Source organism: Lupinus angustifolius, chromosome LG02 (genome assembly GCF_001865875.1).
Source record: "Lupinus angustifolius cultivar Tanjil chromosome LG02, LupAngTanjil_v1.0, whole genome shotgun sequence".
NCBI lineage: Eukaryota > Viridiplantae > Streptophyta > Magnoliopsida > Fabales > Fabaceae > Lupinus > Lupinus angustifolius.
In genome coordinates, this window is record NC_032010.1 from 5,190,435 (window position 1) to 5,210,847 (window position 20,413).

The 20,413-nt window shown below is 34.4% G+C and overlaps 2 protein-coding genes across 12 annotated transcripts; one reads left to right on the forward strand and one right to left on the reverse strand.

Moving 5' to 3' along the window:
- LOC109334111 (60S ribosomal protein L18a-like protein) lies at window positions 449-4,169 on the forward strand. 8 transcript variants are annotated; one of them, XM_019569713.1, is made up of 4 exons: window positions 449-839; window positions 3,222-3,350; window positions 3,446-3,563; window positions 3,875-4,169. In XM_019569713.1, exons 2-4 carry the CDS (start codon window positions 3,232-3,234, stop codon window positions 3,926-3,928), a joined length of 291 nt encoding a protein of 96 aa, XP_019425258.1. In that variant the 5' UTR covers window positions 449-839; window positions 3,222-3,231; the 3' UTR covers window positions 3,929-4,169. The 8 variants fall into 8 exon arrangements, with proteins under 8 accessions (XP_019425258.1, XP_019425268.1, XP_019425245.1 ...); XM_019569723.1 differs by having other exon boundaries at window positions 449-771; XM_019569700.1 differs by lacking the exon at window positions 449-839 and adding an exon at window positions 1,801-2,126 and having other exon boundaries at window positions 3,155-3,350.
- On the reverse strand, window positions 6,535-14,672 carry LOC109334078 (aminopeptidase M1-like). Of its 4 annotated transcripts, none has more exons than XM_019569668.1 (20): window positions 14,269-14,671; window positions 13,849-13,991; window positions 13,072-13,174; window positions 12,812-12,998; window positions 12,629-12,722; window positions 11,923-12,076; window positions 11,689-11,793; window positions 11,482-11,598; window positions 10,919-11,032; window positions 10,245-10,427; window positions 9,797-10,118; window positions 9,013-9,134; window positions 8,828-8,925; window positions 8,188-8,365; window positions 7,985-8,099; window positions 7,815-7,882; window positions 7,653-7,730; window positions 7,420-7,497; window positions 6,950-7,139; window positions 6,535-6,864 (listed from the first exon to the last, which is right to left on the reverse strand). In XM_019569668.1, the coding sequence occupies exons 1-19, from the start codon at window positions 14,485-14,487 to the stop codon at window positions 6,957-6,959; spliced, it is 2,661 nt and encodes an 886-aa protein (XP_019425213.1). In that variant the 5' UTR covers window positions 14,488-14,671; the 3' UTR covers window positions 6,535-6,864; window positions 6,950-6,956. The 4 variants fall into 4 exon arrangements, with proteins under 4 accessions (XP_019425213.1, XP_019425206.1, XP_019425200.1 ...); XM_019569661.1 differs by having other exon boundaries at window positions 6,535-6,860; window positions 6,946-7,139; XM_019569655.1 differs by having other exon boundaries at window positions 6,771-7,139; window positions 14,269-14,670.

Consider the following 20,413-nt stretch of genomic DNA (forward strand, 5'->3'; position numbering starts at 1 on the left):
TATGGTGGATAATATACTTACATTGTATGAAACTTTTGCATTATGAGTACATACATTTTCTCATACTTGATATTGTAATATGATAACATTGGTTTTCATCAATCCCCTCAAAATCAAACTAAACCAAATCTATAATCTAAACTCTAACAAAATGGAATCAAGAAGATAATAAAAAAATCACTTCCTCCGATCACAATCCTCCATGTGTCAACATAAAACACACATCATATCATAATTTTTTTTCCTCTCTCACTTCTTCTCATCCTTTCCCTCCTTTCTCACGTCTCTTTCTTCTTTTCATCATTTCCCAACTTCCCTATCTCTTCTCTCTTTCACTTTCTCCTTTTCATCTTCTCATCTTTTCACTTCTTTTCATCTTTTCCCTCCTTTCTCTCTCTCTTTTTCTTCTTTTCATCATTTCCAACTTCCCTCTATCTTCTCTCTCACTTTGTCATTTTCATTTTCTCATCTTTTCATCTTTTCTCCACTGCCTCTCTCCCTTCTCCCCCTTTTTTTTCTTCCATCTATTTCCAAATTCTTCAAATCTAAACCCTACCAAAATAATCTAAACAAAAACAAAAGTGATTGGGTTTTATGTGTCCGCGAAAAGGAACTCAAGATTGGATGCCGGAGCAAATGCGACGGTGAACGTGGAAAGCTTGTTTTTTTTAATGCACAACCGGCCAGTTCAGTGCCAACTCGGCCGGTTCACCGGTTTTGAGGAATACCAGCCGGTTTTGGCCAGTTTCCACCAGATCTGGTGCATATCCGGTACAACAGCCGTCCCGTACTGGTAAAAGGCTTGGTTCACCGATTTTCTGGTTGAACCGGCCGGTACGGTATGACTTTATCAATACTGTTTTGTATATTCATTTTGAGACATTGAAATAATACCAGTTTCAACTCGGTTGAGTTTGCATGTTTCATAATTTGGGTTCCCTTTGGGTTCATATTACCTACAACCGACTAGGTTGGGGAGATTAGCATTGTTTTCAACACCATTAGTTCAGGTTCTGAATTTTGGGTAAGCAAAAATCCAACTCCGATCTAACTCATTGCCACTCCTAGAGAAAAAAAAAAAGAGTAAAAAAAAAATGTGGGTCGCACAAAATTTCTTTCTCTTCACTTATCAGAAGAAAATTAGGGGAAATAATAATTATATACAAAATGTTAATAATATCCTTCAAATTTTGATCTCCAAATTTTACCATTCTTTTCTATTTAATTTATAATAATCATTGTTATAATTATTGATTAGTAATTAAAATTAAAAGAATATATATCATAATATTTGAAATTTTGAATAAATTATTTTTTTACTAACTACTAAAAATATATATTTTTATTTTATATTTATTTCAATGATATTTTTGACACAAAAAATAATATCATTCTTCTCTTCTCATTTTTTACCCTGTCAAATAAATGAATAAAACACATATTTTTTATTTGTACTCTTTCTCTTGTACTAAACAATAGAAAGAGAAAAAAAAAATTACGCTAACATCGTAAAATATTTTTGCCGTCACTACATCATCCACTATTTATTTTTAATTATTATTGACTCTTGAATAAAAGTTATACAAATGAATGATAGATAATATATTAACTGTATAGAAATCTATGAGTGTAAAATCGATACACATTATGAAGATTTATACGCAATTAATGCATCATCCACCCTTCATTTGAATCACTTTCTATGAAGAATCAATGATGATTGAAAATGAATGGTGGAGAATGACATTGACAGTGTAAAAAATTATTACATTATCAATATATATATTTTTCTCTAACTTTTAAACTAAGAAATAAAAAAAATCTAATATATTTGTGGTTTCTTTCTTCAACTCTTTCTTATATTTTTCTCTCTATCCACTTTCTTATCTTAAACAAAAAATAGCATAAAAGGAGAAAATAGAATTAAAAGGTGAGAGTATATAGTCAGTGGTTGACCTTGTAGAGTTTCCTTCCATTTCCACTATACCATTCACTTCACTCTCACTTTATAACTTTCCACTTTCATTCATTAAAATTCTAGAAACTGCCTTTTATCTATTTTTCTTTATTCTTCACATATTCACTTCTCACCACAGATCTATTCCATTCTCATTTTACTTTCACAGGTAACCATAATTACTATCTGGGTTTTGTCTGAATATCGATAAAGTTGTTTACTTTGTGACTCGGAAAGATTATGTTTTTAAATAATGGAAACAGTCTTTTTTTGTCTTTATCTGCAAAGTTAAAGCTGCTTACATCTAGATTTGGGAGCCTCATGCATTGAACTATTTTTTTTATGGTGCCAGCCATTATTGGAATACTTTTGGGGTTAATTACTATTGTTATTTTTGATATAGCTCAATTGCACAATTGACTTAACTTGAAAGGTGCTGATTTTAGTGCGGTTTTCTTCTGGTTACTCTTATATTGATTTCAAAGTTTTTGCATTATTATGCTTGACTTGCATGTTTTTTTTTTGTATTTATGCAAACTCATTTTCTGAAATCTGGAATATCAATGATTAATGTGATTGGAATACAATTGGTTATTGAGAATTCCACAGCCTTTTGATTTTAGTTATCAAGTGAAGGGTGCAATTTTTCTAGTTTTTTAGGATGTTTTATGTATACTGTTTGAAATGACTTGCTTTTTATGGTGTGGTTATGATGAGACTCTAATTCGATTTTTTTTTGTTTCATGTGTAAGTTAAACACTAATAAACTTTCTTCTAGTTTAGTGGCTCCATGAAGGCAGAATTGAGCTAAGAAAATCGGCAGCTAGTGCGTGAGACTCTCACTTAGTCAAGTTTGGGGAGGGTAGATGTATACAGCTTACCCTTAAGGCAATGCAAACAACCTTACCGTTGCGTCAAGACTTTTTCTAGGTTTTGAACCCATGACCTCTAGGAAACTATATTAGGATTAAGCTATTAGCGCGACAGAAGTGTCATTGTAATGAGAAATAGATACTTCATTACAGGTATTGAATAGTCTTTTATAGGTAATGATAATGAACCTTGGTAGTTTACACCTACTACTCATATTAAACATGTCATTTTCTGGCATTCTAGCAGAATGTCATTTCTGTTTTGGTTTCAATTTATTCTCGCCTCCTGCCAGGATTATGATGAAATTCATGCTTTGTTGCTCAGGCCTTTTTGTAAAGAAATACATCTATCGAGTTGGAAAAAGTGAATTGAATTTGATTTTAATATACAGAGGGGTCAAGATGGATACAACTGACCGAAGAAATGGTGAGTATGCTCCTATCAGGGATTCAGATGAGTCACAATTGGGAAAATTTGACAAGCCACTTCCATGTTTTGGCTGTGGAATTGGATGGTTCTGGTTAGTTATTTTATACAGAATTACTCTTTCTCGCGCTTTCTTTAACCTGCATATTCTGATGCTTGCAACTTCTCCCCTCCTTTTTTTCTTGCCAGTCTTTTGCTAGGATTTGTATGCCCACTGATGTGGTATTACGCCACAGTTCTCTACTTCGGAAATTACTATCACAAAGATCCAAGAGAGCGTGCTGGCCTTGCTGCTTCTGCAATTGCTGTAAGTCTTGTGTTTAAGAACAGATTTAAATTTCATTCCGCATTTCAGTTGTCGAGGATTAGCCTATGCCCAACTTTAAGGTTCTTGTCTTGTGACATTGGATATCTTGTGTCCAAATCCTGGAAACAACCTCTTCCCTTGTGAGGGTAAGACTACGTACATCTACTCTCCCCAGACCCCATTATGTGGGAGCCTTGTGTACTGGTCCGCCTTGCATTCCGGTTGTCAAAATTTCTACTTTTCATCTTACTCTTAAGGAATGATTGTTCTTTTCTGATTCTATTTTTGATAAAAATTTATTGGTGTTGCAGGCTCTAGTTTTCACAATTGCTGTGCTGATAACAACGATTGTTCTTATCTGGTAAGTACAGTTTAACTAACATGTCTCTTATCAATCAGAATCATATCTAACATGAGACTCTACAAGAGGAAGGTGAGGCTAATGTACATGGAACAAAGCTTAAGTGATCCCTTCTAGCCATAGAGAAGAATAGGTACCAATCATATCTATGTGGACATACAACTACTTATGTTTCATTAGTGTACTTATGTATACACACGGATGTAACTCAGATTTTATCAAAGAAGATTGTTCACTTTCAAGGATGTAATTCCTTCATTTCTCAAAATGAAGATTTCTCTAAAAATTCATCCCCGGAAAAAAGTCTAAATCCATATTTTGAAAACTTCTACCTAAATGGGACAAATCCAAGGAGAAATGGAAATTTATACAAAATTCTTGGTCATAAATCTTTCTCAAGGATTTCCTTTAAAAGGAGTTCATACTTCCAATTTTCATACACAAACATCATTTGGATAGAATTTCATTTCCAAAGAAAACACATTATTGTTGATTATAGGCAAAATTCAAACAGAATGAATAATACTTAGATATTGTGCCTTTTATCTTGATGTTATGAGTATGTTACTCGCATAACATTTTGTTCAAATGCAATGCTCTATGCATGTATGACATGTCAATCCCCATGACAAATAATGATTCGTCAAGATTCTATAGCATTTACTTGTAATGCAAGAAATCCATGTATTATCTAATCAACAAACATCTATCATGCCAACATGGAGCATGTTCTAAATACATATTCAACTGATAACACCGGTAAAAGAATGCACAAAAGAAGAAGAAGTTCCGAACAAAATCGATCCGGAATCAATTGAATTCCGGATACTAATACCTCTTTATTGATTGCAAGATTAGAAGAAGACAATGAAGAACACTAATTGATTCCCTGAATCAATTACACATTACAAGATTGAATCCCTGAATCAATTCCTCTTCCTACACAATACTTCAAAACTACTCACCCTAACCCCCCTCACTCCTATTTATAGATTCCCCCCTATAACCCCTACGGCAGTTACAAGTTACACTGCTCTGGAATTATTCCTTCTCTGCTGCCACGTTCTTCATTCTCTGCTGCCACGTGGATTAGTTGTGGCCACGTGGCCTCCTCCGATACACCTTAGTGATGAGTGGTCTCTCCCGCACCCTATCATCAACCATGGGAAATAAAATAGCGAGAGAATGAGTCTCAATATTTGCCACTTGTGACTAAATGAGAAGTATTCGGCTAAATTCACATTGGTCTGACTTAGTTATGCACGATTATCTTTGGCATAATTATTAAGCCTATATATATAAACACTTATCCTCTTACATGTAATCTAAGCTTATGTCAAGTCCATGAAGATAGTTATTTCTAAGGATGTATGCTTGAAATGCTTGAATGACAAATGAATTACAACTATTAAATGACATTCTATGACTTGTGGATCAATCAAAGGTCATTTTGTCATAGAAACCTTTAGAAATTAGAGGAGGGTGACTTGCTCAAAGAGAGTGATAGACTAAGTTGGATGAAAACTTTAGGTTTTAGTGTCTTTCCTTAAAAGCACTTATTGATCTTTGGTTTGTGCATCGATTCCATAGAATAAACCAAAATTCAAGAATAGTGACTTTAGTGTGTAAACTTAGCAGAAACCTAGGATATATCCTATATTTGAGTTTAAGAAAAGAATCACTCAAAGAGTGTATTATGAATTAGTTATGCTCATGAGAAAAAAGCAAGTCTTAAAACTTGAGGCAACATTAGAGATTCCATACACACTATAAATTGTGTATTAGATATGAGACAAAGATTTTAGGGACATAAATAAGATGGAATAGGCTTTCAGTAGCTTTTGGAATCTCTAAAAAAAAGTTATTATAGCTCCGGATATGATTGATCAAATTCCAAGATGTTGTTATGGCAAACAGAACATAAGAATAATTCACCGGCTTTGATCTAGTAAATCTAATGAAAGTGATATATCCTCCTACTAATCCTCCTACCCACAAAAAAATGACATGTGTCATAAGGTGATACTTTATTTATGAGCAATTGGTTTTTAAGTAACATGTATCACTTTCTTGGGTTAGGAGGATTTACTAGGAGAATATAATAATATTCAAGCTTATTTAATTGTTTAAATGAATTCACATCATAATTTTATCTAAATCATACACACTAAATTTTATAATGCAAGTTGCACTTTATAAAAAGTGACAGCGCTACTGAATTTGGCAACAATTTCTATAACTCATCTCCACCTTCCTAACAAGCCCATCCAACACCTTCTTTTATACTGTCATTTAGATAATCCGGTATTAGACTAGAAATATATTCATTGTTATAAATCTCATAACTTTATACTACATAATATTCAAATACAAATATCATAAATTATGTAAAGATTTGCAACAAAGCACAACAAGGGTAGAGCATTAGTTGTTGATTGGTTTGTTGTGTTATAATTACACCCCACCACCACACACATGATTCTTCTGTAAGTGACTTCTTCACATGCATAGATAGAGTTGAAATTCATGTAGGGGAATGGCAGGAGTAGCTATTGTGCATGAAAATTCATGTATTTGAAGTGGCTACTTTTGGATGTTGTGACTGTAAGATTCTGAATGCTATTCCATACTATGGTACAAAATGTGTTTAGAATTATCATTGGACCATTTACATATTCCAATTTGTAGCTCACTATATTACTATTCACAATTGCATGTCATGGATGAGTGCAACTGGACAAACTGTTGCTTTACACAGATAACTTGGGAATTCTTGCAAATTTGATGACATAGTTATCCTAAACTGGAATTATAGATTTGGCATTTCATAAATATAACAAGCAAGATACAAACTTTTAAGATATATATATATATATATATATCATAACTTGATAGAGTTTTTGGTCTTAGCCAATTATTCTCAGTCAAACTGGGAATGACTTAATGTTGGAATGTACTAGAGGCACAATTGAGAGCTTAATTGAAATTAGTCGCGCTAATAATTTTCTTAAGAAGAAATGGTGTCAAAGTTATCATTTCCTCTTAGCTAATTGTTTGATTAAGTCTGGAAGGGTCTGCTCTTGCTTTACACTCTGAATCCATCTTGCTTTGACACGGATTTGCTCGATGCTCAATTTCAAGTTCATAACAATGGAATGGTTCACGTTACTTGCGAAAAATGATTCTATCTCGTCTGCTATCTCATTGTTGTTAACCTGCCAGAACATGAGATTCAAGAAATGAGAGATTTCAAATTTGAAGACATTCATGTTTCATTACATTGGAATCGCAATTCGGCATCATATACTACAATCTTATTCTTCTCAGATGCTTTGTTGTTAGAGATATAAAAAGCAAACAGACACACATCTCAGAGTTAAGTTGTTATGGTTGATTTGAGGAAGCTTTCATTATTTTGATTCTTTAAGGATACAAGTTAGTAAGATCATATTGAAATTTATCCACTAGTAGTGTTTTTCGGAGCCGTTTACTTACCCGTGGGACGATTTGGTTTATGAAATTAGTGAGCAAAAGTCCGGCACCATATTTGGCTAGAATTCTTTCCCAGTTACCCTACATTTGACATCAAGCCAAAATGAGTCCATAAAATCAAAACTAACATTCACAGGTTTTATATGATCTCAGAAGTCAGAACTTCTTTCCAAACTCTTGTTCCAGATATGATATAATGAGAGCAACTAAGAACTTGTTACTATGGAATCTCATACCTTCAACCATCTCCATGCAACTTCACTGCATTCCAAGCTTATTCCAGCCAGTACAAAAACAATATCTTGATCTGGAATCTAAATCATGTAGATAAATGAAGGTCAAACTTGTAGGAATTTCAGTTGCTTATAACCAGGAATTGCTTCCGAAAATTATAATACCTCGCCGGACAACAAAAGATTCAGTACATCTAGAACTACATTTGGGTCTGCACTTGATGCAATACAACCTACATGAGTTCAAAACAAACATGTTTAACTAAACATGGCAAATGTAATGGAGATTATGGAACTGCACAAGTTGCATTCCATTTAAATGTGTCGTCGCATACGCAATATTCTTTCCCTTTCTTGCAGTATATCAGTACTCCTATACAAACTCAATAGGGACTCCAATCCAGTCCTACTTTCAGTGGTTGTATTCCTTATTACAGATATATAAGCAGCCTGAAAAGTATTTACAAATCTGCATGTAAAAAATAAGTAGAACAAAAGCAATGACACAGTAATCTTGATTACAAAGTTTGAATGTTACCCTTCTAGTATTGGCTGAGAGTTGAGTAGTGTTACTATCATCTAAGGAAATCTGAAAGCGCCTAATTGCTTCTTTCTGAGTTTTATCATGATCAAAGATAGCCAAGGCCTGAAAAACTTCTCCCCTCAAGAGTGAAATAGTGTGGTCTTCTCCGGATATAGAGTCCCAACCTAACTGTCTGCACAATCAGTAAGCACACAAATTATGGAATACTTTGTATCATGTTGGGTGTAGAACAAAACATATCGCATAGTTACATGATACATGGTACTGGTGGTTCTTCTGGGCGTAGTTCATTACTTTTTACATTAATTTTATGAGACCTCTCTATGACGAATATGATATGTGATACATGGTGTGGTGAATTCGGTATGCGGTACGTCGGGTAAATGAGATAATTATGTTACTATGAAACAACATGTAAATGAGATTTTCCAATTTGAGATATTTGCACCCCTTTAGATTAATAGTGATTCTATAAATGCAGAAACTTCACTGACACAAAGCATCTAATATGCACTAAACCTTACAGAATTTCCAATGTAAATATTCAATCAATGGAGAATAAAAACCATTAAGGTGCGTTATTTTGAGAAAAGAAGTCCAAGGCCCTAATAAAATTATGAAGTTTATTCCTTACTCAGCAGAATACAAGAGAATGTTGATAAAATACTGCTTCAACTCATTTATTGAATCTGGGATGGCATCAATGGAGACATTCAGAACATTTTTACAAACCTGCAATATAAATGAATTCAGAAAACATATTCCCATGAATAAATGCTATTTTTTTTAGAAATAGTAGAATAGAGAAATTGTACTCACCTTAATCAGTTTTGATACAACAATATAATCAAACTCGTTTCTGTAAACATCTATCAACATAAGCACAGATGAAAGTGGCTGTTCACAAGCCTGACAAAGAGCATTTCCATCATCCAAAATGCCTGTAAAGATTAAAAGGATACAAATTACTAACTGAAACGATTAAATACTCATTTTAGTTCCCCATGTTTTTTGACGTACCAGTTGGGTCCCAAAAATTGAAAAACTCAGAATGGTCCCAAGAATTTTAAATGTGTGTCAAATTAGTCTTTTTCAACATGTTTACAACACCTGATAGGGACTAATTTGACTATAAAAAAAACTAATTTGACCACATTTGAAATTTTTGAGACCAGTTTTTGTTTTTAAATTACTTAGGACCTAACTGTTAAGATAAAAACACATGAGGAACTGAAATAAGTGGCTAAAAAGAATACTAGCCCAAATTCACTCAAAGAGACAATATACACATAAATATATGTAAAGTTAGAGATATAACATTTTAAGGGAAATTTATACACATGAAATATTAAGAAACATTAGGACCTTGTGGAGGGAAGTGCCTACACAAAGCCTAACTTGGGTATTTAATAGAAGCTTATAAAAGCCAGTCAATATTTCTCAATAGCATCATTCTAATAATTCTCACATTATTTTTGCCAACCATGCATTTCTTACTTAATATACCTACATATTATGATCTTGAATATAACAGTAGAAGAAAAATGCTATGTAATAACTTTCAAACTTTCTATTGATATTATCAGTTGCATTTTGCACATACCAAATTTATCTGTGGGTAGCAAGCAATTGTTTTGTATGGCTTTCCTCAATCTAAGTGCAAGTTTATCTTCATAGTTCACCCTATAAAAACCACTCTGATCAACATTTACTTTGATCCATAGATTTTCTTGAACATCCACCTCATCTTTTGTTTTAATTGAGCTTAAATCATCACCAATAGATTGAACCAGATCAGATATATCCACCCTTAAATCACTTGTATCCAAAAGAAATTTTTTATTTATTTCGTACGAACCGATAGACAAGGTTATCGGGACGATCCATTTTCCATCAGCATGCAGACCAGATAAAAGGAACTGGGACTGCAAACTTAAATGTTATATCAGACAAGTTTCTAATAGCAGTTATGTCAATGTGAAAGTATTAAAGTTATATATAACTAAGTGGTGCATGCTAGTTTCGATTGCGAGTTTGCGACTCCACGATACCTGTTTGATTTCCAAAGTATGATCTTTTAACTCAACATATATAACTGGATATCCTGTTTGCTTTGTCCATGTGTTCATCATAGTGTTGATTGGCAGACTCGATACCTCCGAAAGAACATTCCATAGATCTTCTGTCCTTGCATTTCGGGCTTCATATCTTTTTATATACGTGCTTAACGATTTCTGGTTGGAAAATAGAATATTGAATTCAGATGGATAAACCAATGGAAATTCATTAATCACCATCTATGTCCAGTTACAAGTTGCATGCTTGGTACAATTAGGACTTTTAGAAGCTACAAATTACAAACTAGCAAAAGTTCTAGCTAGAAACACTACCTTCCACTCGCTAATAGAAAGCAGTTATGTTACACTACCTTTTACAGAAAGCAGTTATGTTACATTGGTTGTTCCTGAGAGTTTTCTCATGCTATGCAACAATTGCAGTGTGCTAATAGAAATTATGCAGGTCTAAATTCAGACAAATAGTCACAGTTTAAATTATAAGGTCAATATCTAATACATTTTTGAAGGTTTTTGTATTAAGGACTATGATCCATAGCAATCTCCAATAAATACTAAAAGGAAGTAAGCACAAACAATCTTCTGCATGTAAAGACATAATCCGACCCGAAAATTTCAGGAATTAAAAGCAAAGCTTTGTCAGTTGTCACCTGAAACACAACATCCCCAAGATAGCCCTGTAACATTCTAATTACAGTACATCCTTTGTCATAGATAACAGCATCGAAGACTTCAATAACCGAGCGTGCATGATGTATTTGTACCTGAAAATATGCCGATCAGGAGTAAATTATGTCCCAAGATTGCTTTGTGTAGTTATTGACAATCACTTCCATTTTCTCTTGGTCTAAGAGGGGGCATGAGACATAAACTAATAAGCAATAATGAAAAAAGCAGACTATTATTCATTTTGGTCAATAATATAGGCGAGTTTCCTCCATTTGCAAAAAAATACCCTCGCAAACGAAGAGGCTGTTTTCACTTTTCAGGATTTGTACTCATGACTTCCAGGCCACGAGGCAAACAACCTAATCGTCACGCCGGAGGAAGTTATGTATCTTCTCTCCAGTCAAAAGACCTCTCTTGAAAAAGTAGTTTGGAGCTCAGCTTCCATAATATCAAATACACTGTTTCTCCAAGTTGATTTTAGCACCACTGTTGACATAAATGTTCAAATGCATTTTAATGTAATCACAAATACTCAATTTATCACCTCGATCGGATGTGATTTTTCAAGTGCATCCATATGTAAACCTTCGGAAGCTTGTTGAAGAAACTGAGTCCAAATATTCCACTCCGGAAATAAGATATCAGTGGCCATATAACTTATCTGGAAACATGTTAGCAGATACAAAGATCATTCATGGTTCATTAGTTAATTGGTTATAGTTCAAACCATGAGGATAAGAGAATTAATTACCCATGTTGCAAAACCTTCTTTGAGCCATAAATGAGTCCACCATTCCATAGTTACCAGATTTCCAAACCATTGATGAGCTACTTCATGTGCTGTGAAAATTGTGATCTAAAGGAAACAGAAAGAGGCCAAGTATATGGTTGACAATTTGCAATTCAAGAACATACAAATGAAACAATACCATAATGTTGCAAGCATAAATATGAAAGTTGAAGAAAGATTATCTCAGTAACTTACTCTTCGCTTCTTAGCAGCTGCAGAGTGCAATTCATGGTAAAGTAGATCATTTTCTCGATATATGATCAAACCATAATTCTCCATGGCTCCATTAGAAAATTCAGGAACGGCAACAAGATCCAGCTTGGGCAGTGGATAAGGCACCGAGAAGTACCTATACAATATCACAAACTAGATCAACTAACATCAACAAAAGAATGGTGCAGCGGTAAGACAAAAGAAAATTCTCAAGTCAGATGTTCAAATCCTGGAAACAGCCTCTCTGCATGCAGGGATAAGATTACATACGTCTACCCTTCCCAGACCCCACTAAGTAGGAGCCTCGTGCACTGGGCTGCCTATTTCTTTTCGTTAGTACAAGGAGAGAGGTTTCAGTGAAGGAAACTGATATTTTCTTCCACATATACTGTTTAGTCCATGAAGTATATATATTCTCATATCAGAGACAATAAAACAATAACAACAACCAAACCCTAATCTCATTAGGTATGGTCAGCTACATGGACCGACCGATGCCATAATACTCTATCATGTTCCTTGACAAAGCATTACATGCTCATTAAGAGAAAATAGTACAATCAATCTTCACCTTTCATACAAAAAATGTATGACTAAAGTAAGATTATTTTTCACAGGTGATATTGCAAAGAACATATACTCTTGGTTTCTCTATGTCTAGACTAACAAAAAATAAGGTAGAACTAACTTGGTATATATGTCCAGTGTCTTCACAGCTATATCCAATGCAAACTCTGCCTGATCACTCTTTCCAACAGCACAATATGCACCAACCTTGATCCCTACAAAACAGTTCAACAAATAATCTATCCACAAAGCTAAAAGGATTGATAAACAAATAATGTATCAAATCTTTCTCTCATTCACATACCAGCCGTAGTTGTATACTCGATATGATCAAATAAACCAACAACAAAAGCGACCAAATAAGTTGACATGATCGGAGACTCAACAAAATAAACAGTCTTTAATTCTCCATCAAGCTTTTCGTTTGCAACTGGCATATTAGATAATGCAATCAACCCTGATGGCACAGTAAGTGTTATCTTGAAGTTTGCCTGTTAAGAATTGTCAAAGTAGTTAGTATGATCATTTATGATAAGAAGGACCTAACAGATTATTTCTACATACCTTCAAAGCAGGTTCATCCCAGCACGGAAAACACCGCCTTGCATCGACTGCCTCAAATTGGGTAGTTGCCATATTTTTCTTCACTCCCTCATCAACATAAGTGCTGTTATAGTCACAAAGTACACACATGATTCTAAATATCAGAAATGTTGTGGTTTATAGTGATAAAAGAAATAGCATGATGCTAGGTAATTTCAAATATGAGCCAATGTAAGTATGAGACTATTTTTCTCCATGGACCATATAAAACATCAGAAAATAACATATCTCACAACATCAGGGAACATTTATGTATGTATGATTGTGGTTTTATAAGGAGAGTTTAAATAAATATCCTGTCATATTTGAGTATGACCAAGACTAACATCTCATAATCCAGAGTGACAGTCATATAATTCATTGAACATGTTTTAAGAATGGTAACTTGTAAAATTTGATTTTGAGTAATGTTCGAAATTTATAATGAAGTTATTTTCCTTGGTGTAAATTTTTTTCTTCTAACTTTGATAGTTTTGAGAGTAATTGCCTATTTGGATTATTTTTTATAGGCACTAATTTGCAAGTCCATTGATTCATCCAAAACCATAATCATGATAGTACTAATAAAATGAAAAGAAAAAGAAAAGCAATATTTTTTGAGAAATGAAAGTATAACTGTACCATTGATTTACCTAACTCTTAACTAATGAATCTGTTTTTAACCACTTTACCAGAAAAAACTGTCACTTACAAACTTAAGAATCATATGTATGATAGAGAAGAGGGTAAAGGACATACCATTTATAGAGTCCTGTTAGGTGCTGGTTTAGGACACCAGAAAACTCTATCCTTAAAACTCCTTCTCCAACACTCAGTGTTTCATCAAAAACCATGACTAGTATCTCATCATCATCATCCACAACAACATCACATGGAGCATACTATTCAACAAATCAATCTCAAAAGGGTCATATTCATAGAAATCCACTACTCTAAATTCACTATTTTCTTAAAGCATAGCTACATGGTTCCTCATTTAACCTATGTACCGAGTATCAGATTCTACGTAGCACATAGTACATAACTATCCTTATAAAATAAATAGTGTAATAATAATATAAAAATGATGAACCACGTAGAATCAGGTACCACACACTAGAACTGGTACCACTTAAAGAGAGAGAAATAAAAAAAAGGTTTTGATTACTAAAAACTAACCTGACCATGAGAGTTAGTGAACAAGCTATGTTGTATAACAAGTTCTACTGAGTTCAAGACAAGGAACTTAGTGTTTTCAATTATGTTAAGGTTAATTTGCACAGTACCAGAAAAAGTACATGCAATGAGATCAGGTTTTAAATGAAGTTCATATCTTTTTGGAATTGCAATATTGGGTAGCCTTGTTTGGCCTTTGAATTGATCTATGTTATGCTTCATTTTGCTCCTAAGAGATCACTCAAATATTGTACTTGTAAAGTTAAGTGAAGATTGCTTATAACATCATTTGATGAGAAAGGGACAGAGATATTTTCTAAGGCTTGTGAATATTTGTCAAACAACGTGCTTGCATTGATTGGACGTTGAATAAAGAAATATGAGATAATATATAAGAACCATGGAAACTTTTCCAACTAGTGATTGCATATTTGCATTCATAGTGTTGTTTATAGAAATAATTGTAAGGGAGATAAAGGTTTAAGTGCATTTTGATCCTTATATTTTGTGATTGTGATGGTTTAGTTATTTTATTTGTTTGATCCCTTTATTTTCTTTCACTTTGTATTTTATTGGCCACTAATCCCTTAGTTTAGACAGGATACATTTTGTAGTGGGGCGGGATCCTCTCCGGTATTGGAGGGTCTAATATTAGAATATGAGGTTTAAATTTGTTTCATCATTTATAATAAGTTTTTACTTAAAAATATTTTAAAATCTGAATCATCAATTTTTTTAAAGTTCACATGTTATAATCTTATGTGATACACAGTGATATATTCTTTTGGAATAGTATGGTACCATTCACTTGTCTTTGATATAAATTGGAGAGTTAACTTATGTACTATCTGTCTTTTTCTCCATAAATTTTCATGACATTCACCAATGATGCTATATTACTTTTTATTGTTTTAATAAGTAATAGACTTTGTGAATGTCATTTAGATGTCGAACGATAGTATATCATCTTCATATGCAAGTTTAGTTGTGTGATTAAGATAGATTAGATGAACTAGTGGTGCACAAGTTGGAAAATTAGCACATCAAAAGTATGGTAAAGAAATAGAAGAGTAAAAGTATGTCTAATTTAATTTAAGAATATAATATCTATGTAGGGATAATATAAAGTAATTTTATATATAATGAATACACCATCTAAGATTGAGTGGTTATTAAATATAAGTTGTGAATTATGTGTTCATAGTGTAGCAAACTCTTACAATTTTACTTAACTTAATTAATAGTATATATTTGTGAATTTAGTCTTGGGAGGAAAATGAGGTATGAGAAAGGTGTACCAATATTAGATTAAGGATGATAATGTTAATGTTATGTGGATGCCTAGAAGCAACACATGTATTGCTCAAGAACAATGTCAAAAGAGCAAGGGTGCTACATCACCACCTAAATGTAATAAAAAAAAAAGCAAGAGTGTTACATTTATGTAAATAAAATCATGTAAAGAGTTTGGTTCACCAATCCATCATGAGAAAAGGATCATGGAATATAGGCAATCAATTAGCAAATCAATAGAAATAATAGCCCAGATGATTCTGAGGATGATTAATTTTATGTGGAAAAAAAAGTAAATAGGTTAGAAAAAGGCAAGGGAATTTGATACTCAAGTTTTAAGTTGTGGTATTGAGATAAACCAAGTCACACATTCTCGTATTACGCATTATTAACTTAAAAATAAAGTCCCACAAATATGGATTATACAACAACACGATAAAAAAATATTACACTAGCAAAGGCAGAATAACTTCTCCACACATGTATATGAGCTGAAACATAATAAGAAAGAATACAAAGGCTAACAATAATGCATAATCAGTATTACTCTAAAATTCCCCTTGAATATTGAGCAATCCAAACTCTTAGGCACGTTGAGTAGAAAAACCACCAGTAACCTGAAGCTTGTTTATGAGGACAACAAATCTAGAAGAGGAGAGAGTCTTGGTAAGGATATCATCAACCTGATATTCATAAGAAACATGCTCAACAGGAAGTTGTTTGCTGATAACTTTTTCTCGAACCCAGAAAAGATCCAACTCAATATGTTTGGTTCTAGAGTGTAGAACTGAGTTCATGGAGAGTAAAATAATACTCATATTGTCACTGTAGATGACAGGAGTAGTAGCCTGAAATTGTAGCTCATGAAGGAGACTCTGAATCTAAAGCATTTCACTTGCAGCAACAACTAAACTCATGTACTCAGCCTCAACAGTAAAACGAGCAACTCACTCTTGCTTTTTTAGACCACCATAAGACAAGATTAGGACCAACATAAATAGAAGCACCAAATATAGACTTCCGGTCATTCAGATCAGATGTCCAATCCGCATCATAATAAGCATATAGAGGAAGATGATGAGACAAAGAAGCAAGTCATAACAACAAACTAAGATGAAGGGTGCCTTTAGATACCGAAGAATCCTTTTAAGAGCCTTAAAGTGTTCCTCTTGAGGTTGAGAGAGAAACTGACACACTTTGCTAATACTATAGAATATCTCAGGTCGAGTAATGGTGACATACTGCGAAGCACCAGCAAGAGAGTGATATAGCTTTCCATCTTCCAAAAAATTACCATCATGCTTAGTAAGCTTACATCCTACAATCATGGGTGTAGGTAGACTCTTCAGATCATCCATATGAAACCGTGAAGCAAGTCTTTGATGTAGTTAGACTAAGTAAGGAGAAGAGAGTCATTGTGATGTTTCTGAATCTCAATCTCCAAAAAGTACTCAAAGTCTCCTATATCCTTCAAAGCAAAGTCTATGTTTATCTTACCAATGAGTTGTTTAATAAGGAAAGAGGAAGTACTTGGTATAATAATATCATCCACATAACAAAACACAAATAGCTTGCAAGTGGGTTTGATCATAAGAAGAAGAGAATGATCACACCTACACTTCCTGAACCCAAAAGACAATAGAGTTCCTGCAAGCTTGTCAAACCATGCTATTGGTGCTTGCTTAAGGCCATAAATAGCCTTGTTCAACTTACACACGAGAGTAGTATCAACAACTCTAAACCCCTCTAGTTGTTGCATGTACACATCCTCCTCCAAAAAGCCATTAAGAAAGACATTGTTAACATCAATATGTTGAATATCCCAACCATGAGTTAGAGCTAAGGTGAGAACTACTCTAACCATGACTTGTTTCACCATCGATGAGAACGTCTCATGATAATAATAAAAACAGCTCTTTAATGAAACCCTTTAACCTCAAGTCTCGTTTTATATTTATCAATAGTATCATCAGGATGTTGTTTCACCTTAAACACTCATTTACAACCAATAACCTCCCGATGTGAGGGAAGAGAAACTAAAGTCCAAGTCTGATTTTTCATGAAAGCATCTAACTCAACATCCATGGCAGACCACCACTCAAGAATAGACAAGGCTACTTTGACAGACTTGAGTTCATGTAATAGTGAAGACACTTGGAGCAGGAAGGTGTCTAGACTAATAGGTTTTAGACCGTGTAAACATAAGGTGAGAATTATGACGAGGAATAGACACAGTATGGGCACTGGAGGGGAGGAAGAATATGTAGACACAACTGATCACAAAGGAGACACCCTCAGATGACGAGGACAAAACTGTAGGAGGAGTAGTGTCTAGACTAGATGGGGATGGAACCATGTTTAGAGGAATAGACCTAGATGAAGGACTAGAACTAGTAGCAGTGTTTAGATTGGACTGAGATGGAGTAGTGTTTGGGCTTGACGAAGATGGAGTATCAAACACGACAATAAGATGAATACTGACACTAGTAGAGGAAGATGGAGAAGTAGATGAATGAATGACAACCGAGTGAGGAAACTTAGACTCATTAAAAATAACATCCTAGAGACATACACTATACATGTAGAATACAAACACTTATATCCTTTTGCGATGAGAAGAATATCTCAGAAAAGTGCACTCCTCAAATTTGTGTTGCAACTTATGTTTGGTATATGGTCTCAGACATGGGAAACAAGAACAATCAAACACCTTAAGAAATGTATAGTCAAGAGAGGACTTATAAAGACAATTGTAAGGAATACCACCATGAATAGACTGACTAGGTATCCTATTAATAAGGTAAACAACCGTATCATATGCATGCTCCCAGTATTGTAAGAGAATGGCAACTTGAGCAAGCAGAGTGAGACCTGTCTAAAAAATATGTCTATGTTTATGCTCCATCACACCATTTTGATGGTGAGTGTGTGGATAAATCACACGATGATGGATACCAAGAGAGCTCAAAAGAGAAGCAAAGGTCTAAATTCCCCTCCCCAGTCCATTTGGACGTATTTAAGAACACCTTTAAACTAAACCTAAATCATAGTGTGAAATTGCTTAAAGAAAATGATAGCCTCAAACTTTTGCTTCAACAAAAATAGCCAAGTGTATCTAGTACATGAATTAACAATAGACATGTAATATCTATAACCTGAAACAAATACAATAGGATCAGGACCCCACAGATCAACATACACCAAATCAAAGGGTGTTGAGTAAAGAATAAGAGAAGGTTGGGAAGGCAAACAATGAGATTTACCCAAAGTATAAGCATCACAAAACACAACTTTTCTTTTATTCATAAGAGGAATATTAAATAACCTCAAAACATGTTTCACAACCCCTTCATGTGGGTGTCCTAGCCTAGAATGACATAAATAGTACAAAGTATCATCTCTAGAATGTTTATGCGAAGAAAAAACAAGATCACGATCAGAACTTATAAAACAACTATTTATACTAATAGTGAAAGCAGACTCAGATACAGCAAGATGAAGATTGTTGAAAACATACAACCCTTCAGGTGCAACAATCCATTCTAGAAGGATAAAGTCATCAACATGAGATTTGACACAATAGTGGTGAGAATGAAACTCAAGGTAAATAGAATTATCCTTAGCAAACTGACGCACACTAACCAGATTCTTAATTATAGAAGGGACCAAAAGCAAATTATTAAGAGTAAGGGTATGGGCAGGGACACAAAGGGAAGAGAGGTGGATACACTAATACCTGTTATAGGAACACTAGAACCATTTCCCATGTGAATCTGATCTTCTCTAGAAAGATTAGTCCAATGCATAATATTGGAAGCATTAGAAGTAATATGATGTGTGGCTCTCGAATCCGGATACCAAAGTTGAGAATTGTAGACTTGTGGCTCCATAACCATCACATGAAACTGAATCCATTGTCGTGGTTGCTGAGGAAGAGCGCCATAGGAAGGTGAGGAGGAGTGCACAGGGGCAGGACCCAAAATCGAAGCCTGAGGATAACGAGGAAGATTCGAGGCAGAAGGTTGAGAAAATCCATACTAGCGAGGAACAAAAGAATATAACTATTGAGAATGATGCAAACCCGCATAGGAGAGGATTGGAGGATGTTAAGCCGAAACAACATGTTGTTGTGTTCCCAAGACCAAATCAAACCTATACCAACATTGGAGGGCCTGATATACAGGTTTCTAACACAACTGACACTACCTCTGCCTCTACCAAAACAAAATCTTCCCCCTCTTCCCCTACCAAAAACTGTAACCTCTACCTCTCCCGAAAGAATGAGTAAACTGAGAGGAAGGGTTAGGGAGTCCATATGCATCAACACCTGAACGAACTCCTTGTGGAATAAGAGAATGAGGCAAGGATGAACCAGGAACATCATAAGTCAGCTGTGGAATATGTGAAGGATTCGTTAGGCGAGTCTTAACAGACGAATGAGCCACATTCCTAGAAAATGTTTTAGTGACTGGAGGGTGAATCCGCTCTAAATAAGTCTCATCAACCATGAGCAAGGATCAAGCTGAAAAAACAAACACAGTTCACTTCTGTTATTTATCGAAGTCACAAAGGACTCATATTCAGAAGGAAGTCCCTCTAGCACTAGCCGAACTTGTTCTCTCCCATAGATGACTTAACCAATGGCAACTAGTGAGTGAACGAGCGCCTTGACGTGTGAGACAAACTCAGAGACAATTTGAGTGTCCTTATTCAAAATACGAAGTTCCGAGAGAAATAGTTGACTCATAGCACGAATCAACGAGTCAAAAAATATGTGAATTTCATCCCAAATTTGCCACGCATGACGAAGGCCTAAAACTCGGGATTGCACAGTCTCAGATAATGATTGAAGCAA